At 65.3% G+C, this 19,648-nt stretch overlaps 2 protein-coding genes across 2 annotated transcripts; both read right to left on the reverse strand.

The window, feature by feature from the left end:
• Window positions 1-812: 812 nt before the first annotated feature.
• Window positions 813-13,111, reverse strand: LOC109176124 (filaggrin-like). Its single transcript, XM_019325595.1, has 4 exons — window positions 12,399-13,111; window positions 9,600-11,664; window positions 5,660-8,507; window positions 813-3,541 (listed from the first exon to the last, which is right to left on the reverse strand). The coding sequence occupies exons 1-4, from the start codon at window positions 13,109-13,111 to the stop codon at window positions 813-815; spliced, it is 8,355 nt and encodes a 2,784-aa protein (XP_019181140.1).
• Window positions 13,112-15,508: 2,397 nt separating this feature from the next.
• On the reverse strand, window positions 15,509-16,231 carry LOC109176211 (ribosome-binding protein 1-like). The gene has a single exon (XM_019325702.1). It carries the CDS (start codon window positions 16,229-16,231, stop codon window positions 15,509-15,511), a length of 723 nt encoding a protein of 240 aa, XP_019181247.1.
• Between the last annotated feature and the right edge of the window lie 3,417 nt (window positions 16,232-19,648).

Consider the following 19,648-nt stretch of genomic DNA (forward strand, 5'->3'; position numbering starts at 1 on the left):
GGGGGGGGGTGCCTCGCCTTTCCCCCTTTTTCGCCCCTCCCCCCTTGGTCCGCCCGCGCTCCCCCCGCCTCTTCCCTCGCTTGTTCGCGTCCGGTGCCCCGCGCCCTCCCTCCCCGCTCCGGTGTGTGTGTCGCTCGTGTCCCGCTTCTTCCGTGCGCCGCCCGCCCGCGCCGTCCGTCCCGCCCGCCGTCCCGCCCCCCGGCCCTTTCTCGTGGTTCGGCGCGGTGCTGTCCTCTCCTCCTCCCCTTGCTCTTTCTCTCCCCGCGCCCTTCCCTCTCTCCCCCCCTTCTTGGTTCCCCGCTCCCCTGCACTTCCGTGCTCTCGTGCTTTGCTCCCCCCGCCCCCCTCCTCCCGCCCCGTGCCTCCCCCCTGCTGCTTCGGGTTTCCCGTCGCCGCGTTCCTTTCCCCGGCTTTCCCGCCTCCGTGCTCCTTTCCCCCCCGTCTTCTCCGCTCCGGTCGCCCCGTCTCTTCCGTGCTCTCGGTGCTTTGCTCCCCCCGCCCCCCCTCCTCCCGGCCCCCTGTCTTCCGCCCCTGCTGCTTCGGCTCTCCCCGCTCCGTGTGCCCCTCCCGGCTTTCCCCCTCCGTGTTCCTTTCCTCCTTTCCCTTGTTTTGCTCCCCCCCCGTTTTGCCTTGCTTCCCCCTTTGCGCCTCTGTCGCTGCTCTTCCGCTGGTGCGCTGCGTCTCTTGCCGTTGCTGCCGCTTTCCCCCTCTTGGCTCTTTCTTTTGTCCGCTCTGTCTCCCTCTGCGTGTTTCTCTCCCCCCGCCTCTCTCCCTTTCCGCTCCTTGCGCTGGCCGCTTTCTTTGCCTTTTGTCTATCGTCTTGACTTTGGCTTCTTTTGCTTCTGCTTCCCCCTCTTTCCCTCTTCCTCTCTTTCTTCGCTGGTCCTGCGCCTCTCCGTTGGCCCGCCCCGTTCTCCTATTTTCGCCTTTCTCTTCGCTGTCTCGGCCTTTTGTCCGCTCTCCGCTTCCGCGTTGCCGCTCTTGTCCCGCGCTTTCCTTGCGCTTGCGGTTTCGGCCCCCTGGCGTCCCTGCCTCTTCCTCTGGTGTCGCTCCCGCCTCTTGGGCTTTTTCTCTTCCCCCTCTACTCTCCCCTCTCCTCCCTTCCATCGTTTCGCCTCGTCTTTTGCTTCTGCCCCTTCTTCTTCTCTTTTCCTCTGTCTTCCGTCTGGGTCTGTCTCCTGCTTCCCGCCTTCCTCTCTTCCCTTGCCTTGGGCCCTCTCTTCCCTTGTCCCCTTCCTCCCTTCTCTGGCCCTCATCTCTCCCTGCTCGCTTTGTCCCTTGCCTCTCCTCCGCTTCCTTGCTTTGCCTTGCCCTTCCTCCACTTTCCTTCTTCTTCCCCTATCCTCTCTTTGGGCCCCCTCCTCCTCTCGCTCCCTTGCTCGCTGCCCTTCCTCTCCTCCCTTCCTTGCTTTGGCCTGCCTCTCCTCCCTTTCCCTTCTCCTTTGCCCTCTCCTCCCTACCCTTGTCCCTCCCCCTTGCCTTTGCCGCCTTGTCCGCTCTACTCCTCTCTCCCCCTTCCCCCCTTTGGCTGCCTCCCTGCCCTGCCTCCCTCTTTCCTTTCGGGTCCCCTTTTGCGCCCTTCCTCCCTTCTCCTTTGGCCCCTTCCTCCCTCTTCTCCCTCTTCCTCCCCCTTTGCGCCCCTTCCTCACTTCCTCCCTCTCTCTCCTTGCCTTTGCCCCTTGCTCCCTCCTGGCCCTCTCCTCCGCCTCGCCCCCTTGGCTTGCCTCCCTTTTCTTGCGTCCCCTTCCTGCCCTTCGTCCCTTTCCCGTCCCTTTGGCCCTCTCCTCCTGCCTTTGCCCTTGGCTTCCCTGCCCTCTCCTCCCCCTCGGCGCCCATCCCCTCGCCTCTTTCCTTTCCCTGCTGGCCTTCCCCTTGCTTCTTTCCCCTGTGGGCTGTGCGCTTGCCCTTGTGCCCTTCCCTCCTCTTTCCCGCTTCTCCCCTTCTCCTTCCGTCCCCTTCTTGGTTCTCTTTCTTGTTTCCCTTGTGTCCTCCTTTCTTTCCCTCGCTGCTTGCTCTTCCGCCTCGCTTCCTGCCCCCTTCCCGTCCCGTTCTTTCTCTTCGGGCTTTCTTGCGGCTTGCTTTTCTCCCTCTTCCTCCGCCTCCCTCTTCCTCTTTCTGTTTCCCTTTTCTCTCTTGCCCTTCTTGCTTTTTGGCTTGCTCTCTTCTTCCTTCCCTTTCCTCCCCTCCTGCCTTTCTTTTTCCCTTTCTTGTCTCGCCTCGCCTCGTCTCCTCCCTCCCCTTGGGGCTCTCCGCTTTCCCTCTGGCTTCTCCCCTCTCTTCCCCTTTCTTCCTCCCCCTTTCCCCCTTTTGCTCCTGCCCTCACCCTCTCCTCCCCCTTGGCTTTCCGTCTTTGCCTCCTTTTCTTTTTGCTTCTTTTTTTTGCCCCCGCCCGCTGCGTTTGCCCCCCCTCCTCTCGGGCCCCCCTCCTTTGTGCTTCCTTCCGCCCCGTCCTCTCCGCCTCCTTGCTTCCTTTTTTTTCCTTCCTTTTTCTCTTTTCCCCTTTTTGCCTGCGTTTCCCCTTCTTGTCTTTCTTCCCGCCCTCCTCCCTGCTCAGCCCCCTCCCTCCCCCGCCTTCGCTCCGCCCCCGGGCCTTTTTCTTCCTCTTCGTCCTTGCGCGCGGCCCTCTTCTTGTCTGCCCCTTCCCTCGCCCTTCCCCCCTCCTCTTTTGCGGCTTCCTCTGCTTGCTTCCCTCTGGTTTCTTGCCTCCCCTGTCCGCTTTCCCTCTCTCCTTGCTCTGTTCTCTCCTCTTGCCGCTCTCCTTTTTGCCCTTCTCCCCTTCCCCTCTCGTCCCTTTCCCGCCCTGTCGTGTCCCCCTCTTTCCTCTGTGTGCCCGCCGCGCTCCGCTTCCCCCCCCTCTGCCTTCTTCCCGCTTCTTTGGCCCCCCCCTTCCCACCTTCTTGTTGTCTCGTCTCTGCGCTCCTCCCCCCTTCGGTTTGCGCTTCTTTTTCGCTTCTTCTTCTTTCTTCTTTCTCCGCCCTCCCTTGCGCTTGCTCACGCTTTGGGCCCTCTTTTCCCCCTGCACTTGGCCCCTTCTCGCTGTCCCCCTTTTCTGGGTCGTTTGCGGTTCCTTTTGCGCCTTCGCCCCCCCTCGCGTTTCGGCCCCTTTGCTGCCGCTTGCTCCCCGCCTCGGCTTTCCCCTTGCGCGCCCCCCCCTTGGGCTTGTTGCCCCCGTCCTCGCTCGGCCTTTCGTTGGTGCGGCGGTCCCCCTGGCTGTTGGGTTGCCTTCCCCTGCTGCCTTCCTGTTGTTGTCCCGCCCGCTGCTTGCGCCTTGTTCTTCCCCCTTCTGGCCTTCTCCCTCCCCCGCCCCGGGCTTTGGCCTCTTGTTCTTGCTTGGCTTTCCCCCGCTTCCCTCCATCCTGTGTTTTGCGCGCCCCCTCCTGCCCCCGCTCCTTTTGTTCGCCCTCGCGGCCCCTTCTCCCTCCGGTGCTTTCTCCTTGTCTCCTGGTCTTGTCCTGGCTTTTCTTTGTCTCCGTGTCTTTCCTGTTGCTCTTTCTCGTCGCTTCTCGTTCCTTCTTCCTGCGTTGGCTTCTCTCCCTCCTCCCTTAGGTGCGCTCTCCTTTTACGCTGTCTTTCGGCTACTGTCTCTCTTTGTTTGGCCCGCGCTTTTGCTGTTCGCCCCGCCTCCTTCCCCTTGTTCGTGTGTCCTCCCCGTGTTGTCCGCGCGCTGTCCTTGCTCGGTCCGCGTTTGTCCCCTCTTTGCCGCCCCCCCTCCCTTGCTTCTGTGCCTTTGCCCCCCGTGCTGTTCCCCCTCCTCCATTCCTCGTTTCGTTCGGGTTCGGCCTTCTCCTCCTTCCCGCGCGTGTCGCCTTTTGCGCCCCCTTCCTCGGGCATCCCACCGCCCTAGGCTTTCACCCCGCTGCCCCTTTTTTCTGGTGCCTCGGCTTCTTCCCCGCTGCTTTTCCGTTTCTTCTTCTCCTCTGTTCTTGGCCCTCCTCTCTGTCTTCCTCCCTTTCTTCCCGCGCGTGTGTCTTTGCCGCGCCCTCCCCGCGTGTTCTGTGCCCTGGCGCGTTCCTCTCCGTCTTTCCCCCCCGTTGCTGGTCTGCTTTTTCCCTCCCCTTTGTCTCGTTCCTTCCTCCCTTGTCTGGTGTCACCTTTTTTTGCGCATTTTGCCCCTCTGCCGTGCTGCTAGACACAGACTATAGTTCCTTTTAGAGAACATATTTTCCTGGGGTCGGCCCTCACGACATATAGTATCCCAACCCGCCCCCGCCCTTTTTCCTTTTCTTCCCTACTTTCTCCGGCGTCTCCCCCGCGGCTCCCCCCCGCCCTTTCTTGCCCGTCCCCCCCTCCCCGCGCTTCGTCCGCCCCTCTTCCTCTTCCTCTTGTCCTCCTCCGTGGTGGCGGCCTGGGCCGTCCCGACTGGTCCTGCCTCTTCGCTGTGCCTGTTCGCAGCTAAGCGGCCAGCGTCCGTTGCCCTTGCCGCCCTTGTCTCGTCCCCGGTGGCCCGGAACTCCGAGAGGCTTCCCCCGGTGGTTTGCCAAAGCCGCTTGGGCCGCCTCCGTTCCCGGTGGCCCTGGTGGTAGCTCTTTGTTCTCCTCCGGCCGCTGGTGCCCACCTTTTGCCCGGGTGGTGGCCCGCGGTTCTATGCGTCATATAGCCAGCTTCCCATCCTGTGGTAAATAGCTGCCGACAGAGAATCACAAACATAGTACAGCATAGACATATAACCGCTACGTGGCGGTCCTGGGAATCTCAGCTCCTGTTCCGGCTCTCCGGTCGCTGTCGCGCTGGCCCCCGGTGCCCCCTTCCGCCCCGGGGCTTCCGCCCGCTTTGGCCTTCTCTGGTTTCGGCTCGGCCTTGCCCGGTGGTGCCGGCTTTTCTGGCCCTCTTCTTCTCCTCCCCTCCCCCCCGTTCTTAGATGGTGGTGCGCCCGGTGTCATCTTTCTCCCCGCTTTATTCTCTGTCCGCTCCGCCCCGCGGGTCGTTTGGCCGTGTCCTCCCCCCCGCTGTCCTCCCGCCTTGCCGTCCTTCTGGATATCGGGCCCCTTTTGGCGTTCGGCCTGATTCGGCCGCTTCTCTTGGCTGTTTCTCCTTTCTTCCTTGTTCTTCCTCCTTTTGCCCGCCTTGTTCTCCGACGCTGCCCCCCCCCCCTCGCCTCCGCTGCCGGTTGGTGTTTGGGTTGGCCTCTCGCCCTTCTCGCTCAGTCGCCGCGTCTGCGCGGCTTTCGGGGTTCGGTCGCCCGCTGGGTTTTCTGCCCGGTCTGCTTGCCCTGCCCTTCCCTTTGGGTGCGTTTTCTCTTGATTTGCAGGCGGCCGGTGCTCCCGCGCGCTTCGCCCGTCCCTCCTGGCGTTTCCGCGGGCGCTTTTCTGCGCTTTGCGGTGCCTGGGTGCCGCTGCGCGTCTCTTCTCGCGCCGCGGGTGTCAGCTTCGGCTTCATGCGCGGGCGCTCACTGCTTTTGTGCCAGGGGGTGCGCTTTTTGTGGGCTTTCCTTCTGGAGTGGCAGGTTTCCGCCGGTCCTCGGTTTGCCCGGTGCCTGGTTTTCACTGGGCTTGGGTTTTCTGGGGTCGCGGTTTCACCGGTGGCGGTTTTCCCTCCCCTCTGCTCTCTTCGCTTTTGCCTCTCCCCCCCTTTTCCCGGTTCGCTGTCTCTCTCCCTCCCCATCCTTCTCCTCCCCCCTCCCCCCTCCTCTCGCGTCCCTCTACCCTCCCTTTCCGCACACCATCTCTGGCCTTTTCCTCCCGGCCCTTCCTCCCCTCGCCTCTCTCCTTCTGCCCCTCCCCGGTCCCCCTCCTCCTCCTTCCATCCCGCTTCGGCCCCTTGTCCCCCTTTCCCTTCTCCCCCCTCCTCTCCCTCCCCCTCCCTGGTCGTTTCTCCCCCCCCTCTCCTCCCTCCTGCCCCTCTTTCGCCCCTCGCCCAATTCTTTCGCTCCGCCCTTGCCCTCCCTCCTCCCCCGCCCTTTCGTCCTTTCCCTTCTCCCCCCTCTTGGCCCGGCCTTTCCTCCCCCCTTCCCTCCTCCTCTCCCCGTCTCTTCTGCGTCCTCCGGCTATCCTTCCCCCCCTCCTCCTAGCGCTTCCCTCCCCTCCCCCTCGCTTTTCGACCGCCTTGCCTGGCCCCTCTTTTTCCGCCGTTCCCTTTCCCCTGGCTTCCCCGTTCCCTTTCCCCTGCCCTCCCTCCTTGCCCCTTCCCCTTTCGCCCTTCGCTTTCCGTCCCCTTCCGCCCCTCGCCCTCTGTCCCCGTCCCCCCTCTCCTCGCCTCTCCCCCTGTCCCCCCTCCTTTGCGGCCTCTGTCTCCTTTTCGCTCCGCGCTTCCGTTCCGTGCTCCTTCGCTCCTTTCCCCCCTTCCCCCTTCCTGCCTTCCCGTCGCCCCTCTCGTTTCGCCTCCCGGCTTCGTGCGCCTCTCTGCCCCTTGGTTCTCCGTCGGGCTCTCCTCGCTTTTTCGCTCTTTCTTTTCCCCCTGCTCCCTTCTGCCCTGCTGTCGTCTGTCGCTCTGTTTGGTTCTTGCGTGCCGCCCTGGCTTGTGGGTGCTCGCGCTTGCCCTTGTCTTGTCCCCCCCTCTGCTCCCCTCGTCGCCCTTCCCTCCCTCCTCCTTCCTTGTTGCTTCCTCCCCCCCTTTGCGCCCCCCCCTTCCTGCCGCCCTCTCTTCGGCCTCGGCGGTCCTCGTTGCGCTGGCCTTTTGCTTTTTGCTCCCCCCCGCCCCCCGCCTTCCTCCCCCGCCTTGCCCCGTTCCGGCGGTGCTTTTTCTGTCTCTTTTCCCCCTGCCCCCTCCGCCTCTGCCCCCCCCGTTCGCGTCCCCTCTGTCCCTTTCGGCTCCCCCCTCCCCCTTGCTTGTGCCCTTCCCGTCTCTTCTGCTTTTCTTTGTTGCGGTGCGGTGGCTTTCTTTTGGCTTTGCTTGGCCTCTTGCCCCCCCTCCCCCCGCCTCCGCCCTGTCCGGCCTGCTTGCCGTGCGGTCTCGTCGTGCCCCCCTCCTTCCTCTCTCCTTCGTTTGTTCGCCCTCTTTTCCCTCTTCGTCTTTGTCTCGCCTTCTTGCTGTCCTCCTTCGGCCTTTTGCTCGCTGCTTTTCCCTCCCGGCCCCCCTTCTTTCTCCCGTCGCGGGTGTCCTTTGCTTGCTTGCTGCCTCTTCCTTCCTTCCCTTGTTTGCCTTGTCCGCCCCCGCCTCCTTCCTTCCCCCCTCCTGCTCCTTTCGCCTTTCTTCTGCCTCCGCTTCGCCCCTTTCTCCCCCCCCGCCTTGTTCGTGCTTCCCCCCTCCTCTCCTCCCCCTCTCTTTGCCCTCCTCCCCTCTGCTCCCCCTCTTGCCTTCTCCCGCGCGTTTTGTCCCCCCGGCCTTTGGTGCCTCCCCCGCTTCTCCCGCCCCTTGCCCCGGTCTCCTCCCCCGCTCTCGGTGCTTGTTTCCCCCCCTCCCCTGCCTTTTTCCGTTTGTCGCCTTTGTCCCCTTCGCCTTTTCCCTCCCCCCCTGGGGGTTGTTCGCCCTCCCCTTCTTCTTCGCGTCGTCCCTTCCCGCCTGCGCTTTTCCCGTCCCTTTGCTCCCCGGTGCCCTCTTTGTGTGCGGCGTCGGCTCGGCCCCTCCTTCTCGCTTCGCGTCTGGCTCCCGGTGCCCCGGTTTCCTCCCCCTCTCTTCCTTCTTCTTGCGCGTCTCCTTTTGCCCCGCGCCTTGCTTTCTTCCTCCCCTCCCGCCTTCTTCGTTTGCTTTGTTCCGGCCGCCCCCTTTCGTTCCTCCCCCTTGTGGTTCCTTGGTCTTGGCCCCCGTTCCCCCCCGTCCTTTCTTTTGCCTTGCTCGCGTTCCTCTTGCCTGGCGTCCCTCCCCCTTGGCTCCTTTCGCGCTTCGTCCCCTTCTTTTGGTTCCCTCTGCGCTCGCTCCCCTGTGCCCCCTGCTTCCCTGGTCGCTGCTCTTGTTTTCCCGCCCTCTCGCCCCTTTCCGCTCCCTCCTTCTGGTGGGTGCTTTTTGCGCCCTCTTCCGTCTGGTTCCCCGGGTGCCTGGTGCTGGGTGGCTTTCCTGGTTGCGCCGCGGTCGCCCTGGTTCGCCTTTCTGCTTCCTTTTCTCGCTTTCCCCTTCTCCCGTCCTTGCCTCCCCGGGCTGCTTTGCCCTTTCCCCTTCCCCTGCCTCCCTGGGTTGCTTTGCCCTTTCCCTCCCCCTTGCCTCCCGCCCTTCCTTTCTTCCTGGCTGCGCGCTGGGCTTTTCTCGCGCCTTCCTTTCCCCCTCCTCCCTTCCCTGCCCCTCTTTTCTTCCCCGTCTCCTCCGTCTCCCCCCCTCCCTCTGCCCCTTGTTCCCTTTTGCTCCCTCTTTTCGCCCTTTTCGTCCCGCGCCTCCCTCTTGCCGTGTGCTTTTTCCTCCCCTCCCCCGTGTCTGGCTTCTTCCCCCCCCCTTGTTCTTTTGTTCCCCCCTCTGCCTGCTTTGCTGGTCGTCGCCTCTCCTCGCCCCCTTCCTTCCTCTGCCCGCTCCTCCCCGCTTTTCGCTGCCCTTTCTCCTTCCTCTGCCTCCCGCCCTTGCCTCCCCCCTCTGCCCCTCCCCCCTCTTTGGTTTTCTCCCTTTCTCTCGCTCCTCTGGCGTCTTGCTTCTCCTGCTTGTGGCTCCTGCTTCGCTTTTGCGTGTCGCCCGCCGTGTTGCTCGCTTCCGCCCCCTCTCTTTTCGGGCGCCCGGCTGCCCTCCTCCTCCCTCGTGCGGCTTCTTTCCGCGTCCGGTTTCTTCTTTCGGCCCCCCCGTTTTGTTGTGGTGTTCTCGCGGCCGCTCCTTGCTGCGCCCTTCCCTGTGCCTTGCCCCCGCTTGTCTCCCTCCCTTCCCGCCCTCGGTTCCCCGCTCGGTTCGGCTTTTTGCTCTTTGCCCTTCTTTCTCCTTTTGTCGTTGCTTCCCCGCTTCGGCCCCCTTGTTCCCCTTCCTTTTTCTTCTTGCGCCCCCGGTCCCCGTGTCCCTGGCCCCTCCTCCCCCCCCCCGCGTCTCTTTCTTCCCCCTTCCCCTTCTTGGCTCCCCCGGTCCCCCTCCGTCCCTGTGTCCCCGCTTCGCGGTCTTGCTGTTGCTTCGTGCGTCTTCGCCTTGCCTGCTGCTTTGCTTTGCTTTCCGCGTTGGCCTGCCTCCCCCCTTGGTCCTTCTTGCCGCTCCTCCTTGGTCGTCCTTCCCCTCGCTTTTTCTTTGCCCGCTGCTTGCTCGTCTTGCCGTTTCCCTGGTTGCGCTTTCTGTGCCCTTCCCCCTTTGCTTCCTTCGCCTTTCTGGCCCTTCCGCCTCCTGCCTCTTTGCTTGTGCTCCCCTCCCCCCCTCCCTGTTCTTTCGCCTTTTTCCCGTGCGCCCCCCTTCCTTTGCGCGCTCCTTTTTTCTTCGGCCCTTCTCTTTGGCCCCTTCCCCCCGCTCGCCTTTCTCCCCCCTTGCCTCGTGCTCCCCCCTTGCCTTTTCGGCCTTCCCCCCCTGCCCCCTCTTCGCTCTTCCCCCCTTTCTTTCCTTGTCCCCCCTCCTTTTGTCGTTCCCTCCTTTTGCTTTCCTCCCCCTCTCCCTTTTGGTCCCTCGCTTTTCTTGCCCTTCCCTCGCCCTGCTTTCTTTCTCGTCCTGTGGCGTGCGCCCCCCCTGTCGCTGTCCCCCCCTCCTCCCCCCCGCTTCGTTGGTTTTCGGTCCCCCTCCTTGCTTGGGTCCTTTGCTGTTCGTCCTTTTTGGTCCCCCCCCCCCCTCGCTCCTCTTGCCTTCCGCTCCGGCGGTTTGTCCCCCTTTGCCCCCGCTCCTCCTCCTTCCCTTTTGCCCCCTTTTTGGCGCCGGTTTTGCCCCCCTTTTTCTCCTTCGGCCCCTGGGCCGCGGCTTGTTGCTTTGGTCTCTCCGCCGCCTTCCCCCCGCTTTCCCCCCCCCTCCTTTTGCGTGGCCTCCCTCTTCCCTCTCTCTTTCTCGCCCCGCTTCCCTCTTTTCTCCCCTTCTTTTTGCCCTTGCCTCTTTGGCCTCTCTTTGCTTGCCGCCTTTTTGTTGCTTTGCCGTCGTCTTGCCCTGTTTCGGCCTTTCCCCTTCCCCTTTGCTTTCTCCTGCTCGCCCCGTCCTTGTCTCCTTGTGCTCTCCTGCCTTTTCCCCCCTTTTCCCCCTTGCCCTTTCTTCGTTCCCGGCGTCGTCCGCTTCGTCCGTTTTCGGCGGGGTTTGCGCCCCTGTGGCGTCCTCCCCGCTTCCGGTTCTCTCTCCTGCTGGCTTTTGCCTGTTTCCCCTTTTCTCCCTCCTTTTGGCCGCCTTCGTCCCCGTCGCCCTGGTCGCCCGCCGGTTCTGTTCTCTCCCCTCTCTTGCTTTCCCCTCTTCTTGCCGTTGCCTCTTTTCCCTCTTCCCGTTCCTCCCTTCCCGTCCCGCCTCTTGCCCTTTTTTCTTCCTCTCTTCTTTTTCCCGCCTTCGCCTCTTCTTGCGCTCCTTGCGTTGCGGCTGCGTGCGCCTCCTCTCTTGCCCCTCTCGCCTTCGCCTGCCCCTCGCTTCCCGCGCCCCGCGGCCTTCCCCGCCTTGCCCGCCTTCGCTGTTCCCTCTTCTTCCTCTGCTCCCCGCGCCCTCCCGCCCTCTTCCCTTGCCCTCCCCTCCCTTGCTTTGCCTCTTCGCGCCGTGTCCTCTTCCGCCCTTGCGCTTTCCTCCCTTGCTGCCCCTCCCTTCGCCTCCTCCTTTTCCTTTGGTTCCTTGCTCCCGCGCGCTTTTCTTTTGTCGCGCTTGCCCCTTCGCTCTTTGCTTTCGGCTTTCTTCGGTGTCGCTTCCCCCTTTCTGCCTTGCTCCTTGCTCCCGCTCGGCTCCGGCCCCTTTCTTTTGCCCTGTCCGGGTTTGCGGCCCTTGTCGCCTCCCTTGTTGTTTTCTTCGCCTTTCTCTTCTTGTGTCGTGCGCGCGCCCTCTTTTCCCCGCGCCGCCTTTTTGTTGTCTCCTTTTCGCCTGCCCCTTTTGCCTTTTCTCCCCCCCGCGCCCCTTGTTCGTCCGTTCTCCCTCCCTCTTCTCTCCTGCCCTGGCGGTTGCCGGTTGTTCGGCCCTTCGCGCTGGCTTTCGCCTTTCCTGCCCTTCCTCCTCTTTGGCCTTCCTTTCGCCCTCCTCTGCTTTCCGCTCCCTCCCTCCTTTGTCGGTTGCCCCTCTTCTTCGCTCTCGGTGCTCTCGCCTCGCCGTCCCCTTCCTCTCCCCTGTCGCTGGTCCGCCTCGTCGCCCTTTGCGCTTCCTTTCCTTTTGGCTCCTCTTTTTGCCCCGGTCCTTCCTTTCTCCCCGGCTTTTGCTCCTTCGCGCTTCCCTCTCCCCCTGGCTTCGTTTGCGCGCCTTTTGCCGTCCTCGCCCTTCTTCCTCGCCCTCGTGCGCTTGTTCTCTTTTTCTTGTTCCTCTCCTTCTCCGCTCTTGCTGCGCGTCTCCCCCCTTTCTTTTGCCCTTGTCCCTTTTCGCCCTTTTGGGCCTCTTGTCTCCTCCCTGGCTTTGCCCGCCTCTCTTTGGCCCTGTTGTCCCGCTTGTTCCTCTTTTCTCTCCTCCGCTGTCCCTTCCGGTTTTGGCTTTGGTCCGCCTTGTTGCGCCTCCGGTGCTCGCCGCCCCGCCGTCTTTCCTTTCCCTCTTTCGCTCGGGCCCGTGGCGCTCCCTTCCCCCCTTTCCTCGTGTCCCGCTGCTCGCTGCCCCTGCCTCCGCCCTTTCCCCTCCTCCCCTTTCTCCCGCGCGCCTCCTCGCTTTTGCGCTCCCTCTTTCTTCCTCTTCTCGCGTGGCTCCGCGCGCCCCTCCTCCCCTTTCCCCCCCTGGGTCCGCTGGCTCTGCCTCGCCGTCCGCCCCCGGTTGCCCCCCCTTCGGCCCCGTGCCTTGCTCCCCCTTGTTGTCTCCTCCGCCCTCGCCTCGCTCGGCTCTGCTCCCCCTTGTTGGTCCCCCCGCGGTCCGGTGCCCGTCTCGCGGGGGGGGGGGGTGCCTCGCCTTTCCCCCTTTTTCGCCCCGTCCCCCCTTGCTCCGCCCGCGCTCCCCCCGCCTCTTCCCTCGCTTGTTCGCGTCCGGTGCCCCGCGGCCTCCTCCCCGCTCCGGTGTGTGTGTCGCTCGTGTCCCGCTTCTTCTCGTGCGCCGCCCGCCCGCGCCGTCCGTCCGCCCGCCGTCCCGCCCCCCGGCCCTTTCTCGTGGTTCGGCGGTGGCTGTCCTCCTCCTCCTCCCCTTGCTCTTCTCTCCCCGCGCCCTTCCCTCTCTCCCCCCCTTCTTGGTTCCCCGCTCCCCTGCCTTCCGTGCTCTCGTGCTTTGCTCCCCCCGCCCCCCCTCCTCCCGCCCCGTGCCTCCCCCCCTGCTGCTTCGGGTTTCCCGTCGCCGCGTTCCTTTCCCCGGCTTTCCCCGCCTCCGTGCTTCCTTTCCCCCCGTCTTCTCCGCTCCGGTCGCCCCGTCTCTTCCGTGCTCTCGTGCTTTGCTCCCCCGCCCCCCTCCTCCCGCCCCCTGTCTTCCGCCCCTGCTGCTTCGGCTCTCCCCGCTCCGTGTGCCCCTCCCGGCTTTCCCCCCTCCGTGTTCCTTTCCTCCTTTCCCTTGTTTTGCTCCCCCCCCCGTTTTGCCTTGCTTCCCCCTTTGCGCCTCTGTCGCTGCTCTTCGATTTCGCTGCTGCTCTCGTCTCATTGTCGTTGCTGCGCTTCATCCCCCTCTGGACTCTTATCTTTTGTCCGCTCTGTCTTCCCTCTGCGTGTTTCTCTCCCCCGCCTCTCTCCCTTTCGCTCTGCGCTGGCCCGCTTTCTTTGCCTTTGTCTGCTCTGTTTGCTTCTGTTCTTTTCGCTTCTTTGCTCTTTGCTTCTCTCTCCCCTGCTTCCCCGCTTCCCTTCCTCTCTTTCTCGCTGGTCCTGCGCCTCGTCGTTGGCCCGCCCGTTCTCCTTTTGCCATTTCCTCTCAGCTGTCTCGCCTTTTCCCGCGGCTCCGCTCCCGTTGCCGCTCTGTCGCGCTTCTCTGCCCGTTGAGCGCCGTTTCGCCCCCTGGCGTCCCCCCCCTCTCCTCTGGTGTCGCTCCCGCCTCTTGGGCTTTTCTCTTCCCCCTCTCCTCTCCTTTTCCTCCCTTCCTCGTTTCGCCTCGTCTTTTTGCTTCTGCCCCCTTTTCTCTTGTCTTTCCTTCTGTCCTTCCCGTCCTGGCTGTCTCCTGCTTTTCCTCTCTTCACCTCTTCTTCTCTTGCCTTGGGCCTTCTCTTCCCCTGTCCCCTTCCTCCTTCTCTCTCTTTAGCCGTGCCCTCTCCTCCGCTTCCTTGCTTTGCTTGGGCCTCTCTTCCCCTGTCCCTCCTGCCCATTCCTCTCGTTTAGCCTCCTCCTCCCTCCCTTCTTGCTTTGCCTGCCCCTTCCTCCCTTGCCTTGGGCTCTCTTGCTTTGCCCTTGGCCCCTCTTTCTGTCCCTTCCTCCCCTCCCTTGCCTTGGCGCTCCCTTCTTGCTGCCTTGGGCCCCTCTCCCTTCGCGCCCTGCTCCCTTGCCTCCTTCCATCTCTTTGCCCCGATGCCCTCTCCTCCCTTCTTATGCTTTGGCCTTGCCCCTTACTCCGCTTCTCATCCACTTCCTTGCTTTGCCTTGCCCCTTCCTCCCTTTTGCCCCTCTCTGCCCCTCCCTATGCCTCGCCTCCCGCTTGCCCCTTCTGGCCCCCTGGCGTGCGCTCGTGCCCTTCCTCCTTCCATTTTGCGTCCTGCGCTCCTTGCCTCCGCTTCCCTTGGGGCCTTGGTCCTCCCCCTTTCCTCTTTCCTTGCTTCCGCTTCGGCACCCCCTCGGCCGCCCCCTTCCTCTGCTGGATTCTCCCCCCCCCCACGCGGCGGCGCCCCCCGCGCGCGCTCCACCGCGCCGTTTGGGCGCTTGGTTTGGGCCGCCGGGCCGCCCTTCCACGCTGCCCTTGGGCTCCCTTCCCCCTTGCCGGGCTGGCACGTCTCTCCGTCTCTCCCCTTGCCGGGCTGCCGTTCCCAGCCTTGTCTCCCCTCCGGGGGGCCGACCGTTTCCGTATTCTTTGCTGGGCTAGCGCTATTGCCCCGGGCTTGCCTTCCCGGCTTGCCTTTCCCTTCCCCCTCCCGTCCGGCTGCGTAAGGGCTGCCGTTTCCTTCCCCCTCACGTCCGGGCTGAGCTTTCCCTTTCCCCTCTCGTCCGGGCTCGTTTCCCTGGGCCGCCTTTCCCACGTCAAATCCGTCCCGGGCTCTCCCTTCCCGGCGGGGCTGCCGTTTCCATGGCCGCGCTATTCCCCGTCGCCTCCCGTCAGAAGGCATCTCCCCTTCCCGGGCATGCCGTTTCCCTTCCCCTCCGTCCAGGGCTGCGCTTTTCCTTCCACTTCCCCCTCTCGTCCGGGCTGCCGTTTCCCTGGGCCGAGCTTTCGCCCCGTCCCTTTCCGTCCGGCGACGCTTTCCCTTCCCCCTCATAGTCCGGGCTGCAAGTTTCCCTGGCCGCGCTTTCGCCCCGTCCCTCCGCCGCTGACCGTCTGGCCCCGCCGTCTCCCGCCCCAGCCGTGCAGTCCCGCGGCCCTCCCCGCACGCAGTTGGGCCGCCGGCCCCTCCTCACGTCTCCCTCGTCCGCGGCTTCCCCTCGAGCTTTCTCTTTTGCCGCTCCCCTCCGCCTCCGCGGCGTGCTCTCCACCGCGCTGCCGCTTTTTGGGCCGCTCGGCCCACTTTTTGGCGCGCCCTTTTCCCTCCTTGCAGCGCCTGCTCTGCCCTCATCTAGCCCCGTTCTTCTCCATCTGCCCCGGCTCTCCCGCTCGTTCTGCCCTTCCCCCCATGCGCCCGTTTCTATTCGCCCCGCGGCCGGCTTCTCCTATCCCAGCTCTACCCGGATGCCGCTTGCCGCTATTGGCAACGCCGGGGCGCATCGCCGCCCTCGGCCAGCCGGCGCCCCGCCGCCGCGCTCCCGCGGCATACCCCCCTTCCCGCCGCATTTCGGCCTCTCCGGCGCTTCCCTTGCTCTCTTCTTTGTGCGCTCCCCCTCGCGTGCTCCCCGCCTTCCACCGCCATCTCACCGCGTGTTCGCCTCTATCCTCCCCTCCCGCGCCTCCGCGCCTCCTCGCCCCTCTCACTCTCCGCGTCTGCCCGTTCGGCCGCCCGGCCCCTTGTTTTTGGCGGGCCCCCCCGGGCCCGGGGGCCCGTCGCCGGTGCGTTGTGACCTCCTGGCTTGTCACCCGGCGTTGTGACGCTAGCCGCCGCCGTGTCCGGCCGCCCTTGGGCGTGCTTCGTGAGGGCTTTGTGCTCCCCGCCCTCGCTCCCGGGCTCCGTTTCTCCCGGCTCGTCACACCGCCGCGCGGGGGGCCCGTCCCGGCGGCGTCCAGTGACAATACATGGCCCCGTCCGACCCGGCCGCCGTGCCCCCCCGCCGCCGTGTTGTGCCCCTGGCGTGCTTCGTGTGGGCTTGGTGCTCCGCCCTCGCTCCCGGCTTGCCTTGTCTCTTGGCCCCCGCCGTGGTGGCTCTCGTGCCTTCTAAATTGGCGCTCCGCGGCCGTGGCGATTCGGCGGCCACTTCCCCACCTCGCCCCCCCGTCTCCCATTGCGCGTTGTGTTGCTTCCTGCCTTTCTTTCGCTTCCTCCTCTTGCTTGCTTCTCCCGCGCCTCCTCTTGCCCCCCTCTACGCCACCACCCTCGTCTTTTCTTTCTTTTCTTTTATGTGCCCCTCCTCTCCCCCTACTCGTTCCGCGTTTTGGTTTCTCTCTGGCTATCGCCCTGTGGATCCTGGTGCTACCCCGTTTGCCCGTCTCTCCCGCGCCCCCCCAGCCTTCGCCTTTCCCTCTTCCCTCTTTTGGGCCGCCCCCTTGGTCTCCGCGGCCGCCTGTCTCCTTTCGGCCCACTTTGCTTTTTCCCGCCCGTTGCCTCCTTGGGGTCCCCCCGTTTCTGCCTGGCTCGGCACATCCCTCTTCCCCCAGTGTGATCTCCTTGGATTCTTTCTCTCATCGCCGCCTTCCGCGAAGCTGACTCCCGCTTTCGCTCCACCTCCTCTTCTTCTGCGCTTGACTCCCTTATGCTGGCTTGGCCCGTTCGTCTGCGCCGGTTCCTCTCTCCGCTTTCCCCGCTGACCCTGTGGGCCGTTCTCTCCCCTGGCCGCGCTCGAAATCTTGAACGTCCCTCCGGCTTTTCTTCTCTCCGGCTGCTCCCCCTTTGTCGGCCCCCGACCCCCCGGCTGGCCTGGCCCCTCCGGCTTGCTCGACAACGGCCCCCTCTTGCGCCCCTTTCCCCGCTCTTCTGTTCCCCGGCCCTTAGCATGCCTACCCTCTTCCCCCCGTGCGTCCCCTGTCGCAAGTGCCCCACGCCCTTTGGGCTCCTCTCCTCCGCTCGGCGCCGGCGCTCACACGCCCCCGCTCCCCCGCTCCCTCTTGCTATGCCGCCGTTCGCGGCCTTCCCCATGGCTGCCCGCCCCGGCCACCACCCTCCCTTGTTGCTACTGGCCGCTCGCCTTGCTCCCATCCTTGCGCCCTTACTGAGCCTGGCCCACACCTATTCGCCCCCGGCCATTCCTCTCGCCCGTTCTACCGCGGCTTCCCCTCTTCCCTGGGACCTGCCGAGTTCCGGGCTCTGCGCGCTCACCCAGCGCTCTCACGCGATCTTGTCCCCACGCCCCCTTCCTTCGTGCTCTTCCCGCCTACTGCGTTTCGCCTGACAGGCGCCCGCTGATGCAGTCCCTGCCCTTACGCACCTCCCGCTCTAACTGCCCCCCGTCCCCTCTCCGGTCCGTCAGCTCCTACTTGCTTTTCATCACGCTGACCGCCCCTTATGGCTCTTTTTGTCCGCCACCTTCCCCCGGTTCCTGCGCCCTCGGCAGACCCCCCCCTTGCTGCTCAGTGGTCCCCTGTTGTCATGCTCGGCCCCGACCCCCGCCGCCCCCGTTCGCCGCACCCACCCTTTCTGCTCCCCTTGCCGCACCCCCCGGCCCTTTCACCCCTCCCTTGTCTTGTCTCCGCTGCGTTCGCCAGTCTCACCCTCCCTGTTGCCTTACCCCCATCCATCCCGCCCGCCCACTCGCCGGTTCCCAGCCGCCCGCCACCGGCTCTCAGTTCGCCCGCCCCCCCTTTGCACCTGGTGCGTGCGCCATGCTTGTCCTCCCGTGCTGCCCGCTCCCGTTCGCCGCTGCCCTCGGCTCTCCTCTGGCCCCTCCCTTGTCGATTGCGTTCACCGCTCCGCGTGTTTTCTGGCTCTGGCGGGCCGCGGCCGCCGCGGTCACATCTCCTTCTTTCGTTTCTGTTCCTTCCTCTTTTCTCTGCCTCTACTTGCCGTCTCCTCGCGCTATGTCCCGACGCTTACTGCTCCCTCCCCTCCACATCCCGGCCCGCCCTCCTATTCTCCTTCTTGCCCCGCCGCAGCTCTCCCATTGCCGCTGCTTTTCCTTGCCGTGAGTCCCTTGCCGACGTGACCCTCTTACCCTTCCACGCAGCGTAGTCCCGCCCGCGCGGTTCGCGCCCCTCCCGCCTTCCGGGCTCCCCTTGTCTCCGTTTACTCCGTTCGTTCGCCCATTCTGGCTCCCAATGGTCCCACCTGCCCCAGGCCTCCGGCGCTCGCCCCGGCCCTCGGTTCTGCCTGACCCCCTGTTTCTCCCCCCCCTCACCCTCTGCACTACCTTCTCCTGCGTCCTGTTCCGTCCTCCCGTTTCCCGTTGTCCACTTTGTTCCCCGTCCGCCTCGCCCCCCTGCGCCCCGGCCTTGCTACTCTGCGACGCCCACGTTGCTTGTTGCCACGGCGCGCCCCCGTTTCCTCCTCCGGCACCGCCCCCCTTCTTCCCGCCCCGCTCTGCCCCGCGTCCCGTGCCCCCGCCTTTTTCGCCCCGCGGGCCGTTTTTCTCGCCCTAGCAGCTTGGCCAGCTTCTCTTCCCCCCCCCGGCTGGTTGTGTCCCTCCTGTTTTCCTGGCTTGCTTCTCCCCGCCCGCCCCACATCCTCTTCGCCCGGTGCCTCCGTTTCCCCCTGTTTTTCCCCCTCCGGCGCCCCCCGTGTTTTCCCGCGTTCTTCTGCTTCTCGTGTTTCATGGTTCCCCCCTGCCTCTCTTCCTTCCCCTCGGCATCGTCGGTGGGTTTGGTTCCCCCCCCATTCCTCTCCCCGCCACCGGCCGCCCCCGCCCGTCTGGTCCCTCCCCCCCCCTCCTCTTTTTCGTCGGATGTTTGTCCATCGCCCGTGGTTGCTGCCCGCGGCCGACCTCAACACACCCACCCCGGCGCGAGCCACCTGCCTCGCCCTCACCTCCTGTCCTTGTGCCTTTTCCCGCCCCTCGCTGGCGCGCCCCCGTTTCTCTTTGGACGGCCATCCCCGCTTCTGGACCCTCACCACCCGGCGTTGGTCGCCTTGCAAGACCCTGTTTCCACGCTCGCCGTCTGTTTCCTTGTTGCCGTGTCTCCCCTTCACTTTGTTGCGCCCATCGTCCCTTTTTGTGACTCCCGGCTCTCTGTGGCCTTTTCCCCCGCTCCTTGGCCATCCTACCACCTGCGCTGCTCCCCTGCCGTTGTGCTCCCTGGCCACCGGCGCCCGCCTCTGTCTGATTGTGCTTGGCGCCCCCGCACGGTATTCCGTCTGCTTTCACTGGGCCCGACCATTCGCCTGCCGCCCTTGGGCCTGCCCCGAAAGCTCCCCCTTTCCCTTCACAGCCTCTCCCTCACGGCTTGCCACGCCCCTCTCGTCGCCGGGCCTCGCCCGTCTTATTTTGCCCGCCGGCCACGTGTGTGATGCCTGCGCCCCGCGGCCCGCCACTCCCATTCATCCTTCCAGTCTCCGCACGCCCGCCTCCCCTCACCCGACCCGCTCCGCTTGCTCCCCCTGGACTTCTTTGGCCCGGTTGCTCCTCCGTGTACGTGGTCGCCCTCTACTCTTGTTGCTGTTGATGCTTTTTCCCGGATCCCCTTGGCCGCGGGTTTCTCCCGCCGCCCCCTGACGTTGCCCCAGTGTTGCCAGCCGCTGTTGCAAGCCCCTCCCCCTGCGCCCCCTTGCCCCTATCCCACATACGCCCGGCTCCGTGGCCGCCGCGTTTGTGCACTGGCGTTCTCCACCGTTTTTGCTCTTTCCCTGGCCTTTCTCCTAACCCTTCTCTGGCGCCTCGCCCCGCCCACCCCCCCGGTATTGCCGCACCGCAGCCACCCGGCCGCTTCCACGCCGACCGCCAGCGTGCTGCTACAGTGCCGCGCGGTCCCTCCCGCCACGCTATTGGGCGGCCGCTCTCCCCCCCTGTTGCTCGCCGCCCACTCGCCGCCATGCTACCTCCGCCGTACCCGCCGCCGGCCCTCTGCGCTTTATACCCAGGGCTCACCCCACCTATTGACGTTCTTTTCCCTCTTTTGGATGCCCGTGCTTTCTTCCTCTTACTGATCCCTTAGCATCTCCCCGGCTTTTGTTACTGCGCCTGCCGCTGCAGGCCTTTTCATCGGCTATTCGCCTCCGCGGCCCGGCCTTCCGCGTGTTGCAACGCACCCATGGTGGTTGCACAGCCTCCCTCCACGTGGGCATGGCTGAGTTTAGGACCTTCCCTTCTCTCGCCCTCCCTCTCATCCTCCGTCCGCCTGCCGTGCGGGAACTGGCCGTTGGTATGCCCTTGCCCCTCCACCCCCGGGCTGCAGTTGCCGTGGCACCTTGCCCCTGCAGCCCTTGCTGCCCTTCCTGTGCGCAGTCGGCCCTCTGCCACTGCCGCCGCCTTTCGCACCCCGTGCTCCCTCTTCTGCACCGCCGATGCCTTTCCACCCAGCCCCCTGCCCCTTTTGACCCCGCCTTCAGCTGGCTCCCCCCTGCTTCCCCCACGCAGACCTTCGTGCATCGCGCCTGTTGCGCGACTGGGCGTAGTCCACCCCGCTGCCTACTCCCCTGGACCGGGCAGTTGTTCCCCATGTTTCTCTCTGCTCACGCTTGACGACC

The sequence above is a fragment of the Ipomoea nil genome, unplaced genomic scaffold, assembly GCF_001879475.1.
Source record: "Ipomoea nil cultivar Tokyo-kokei standard unplaced genomic scaffold, Asagao_1.1 scaffold0069, whole genome shotgun sequence".
Taxonomy (NCBI): Eukaryota; Viridiplantae; Streptophyta; class Magnoliopsida; order Solanales; family Convolvulaceae; genus Ipomoea; species Ipomoea nil.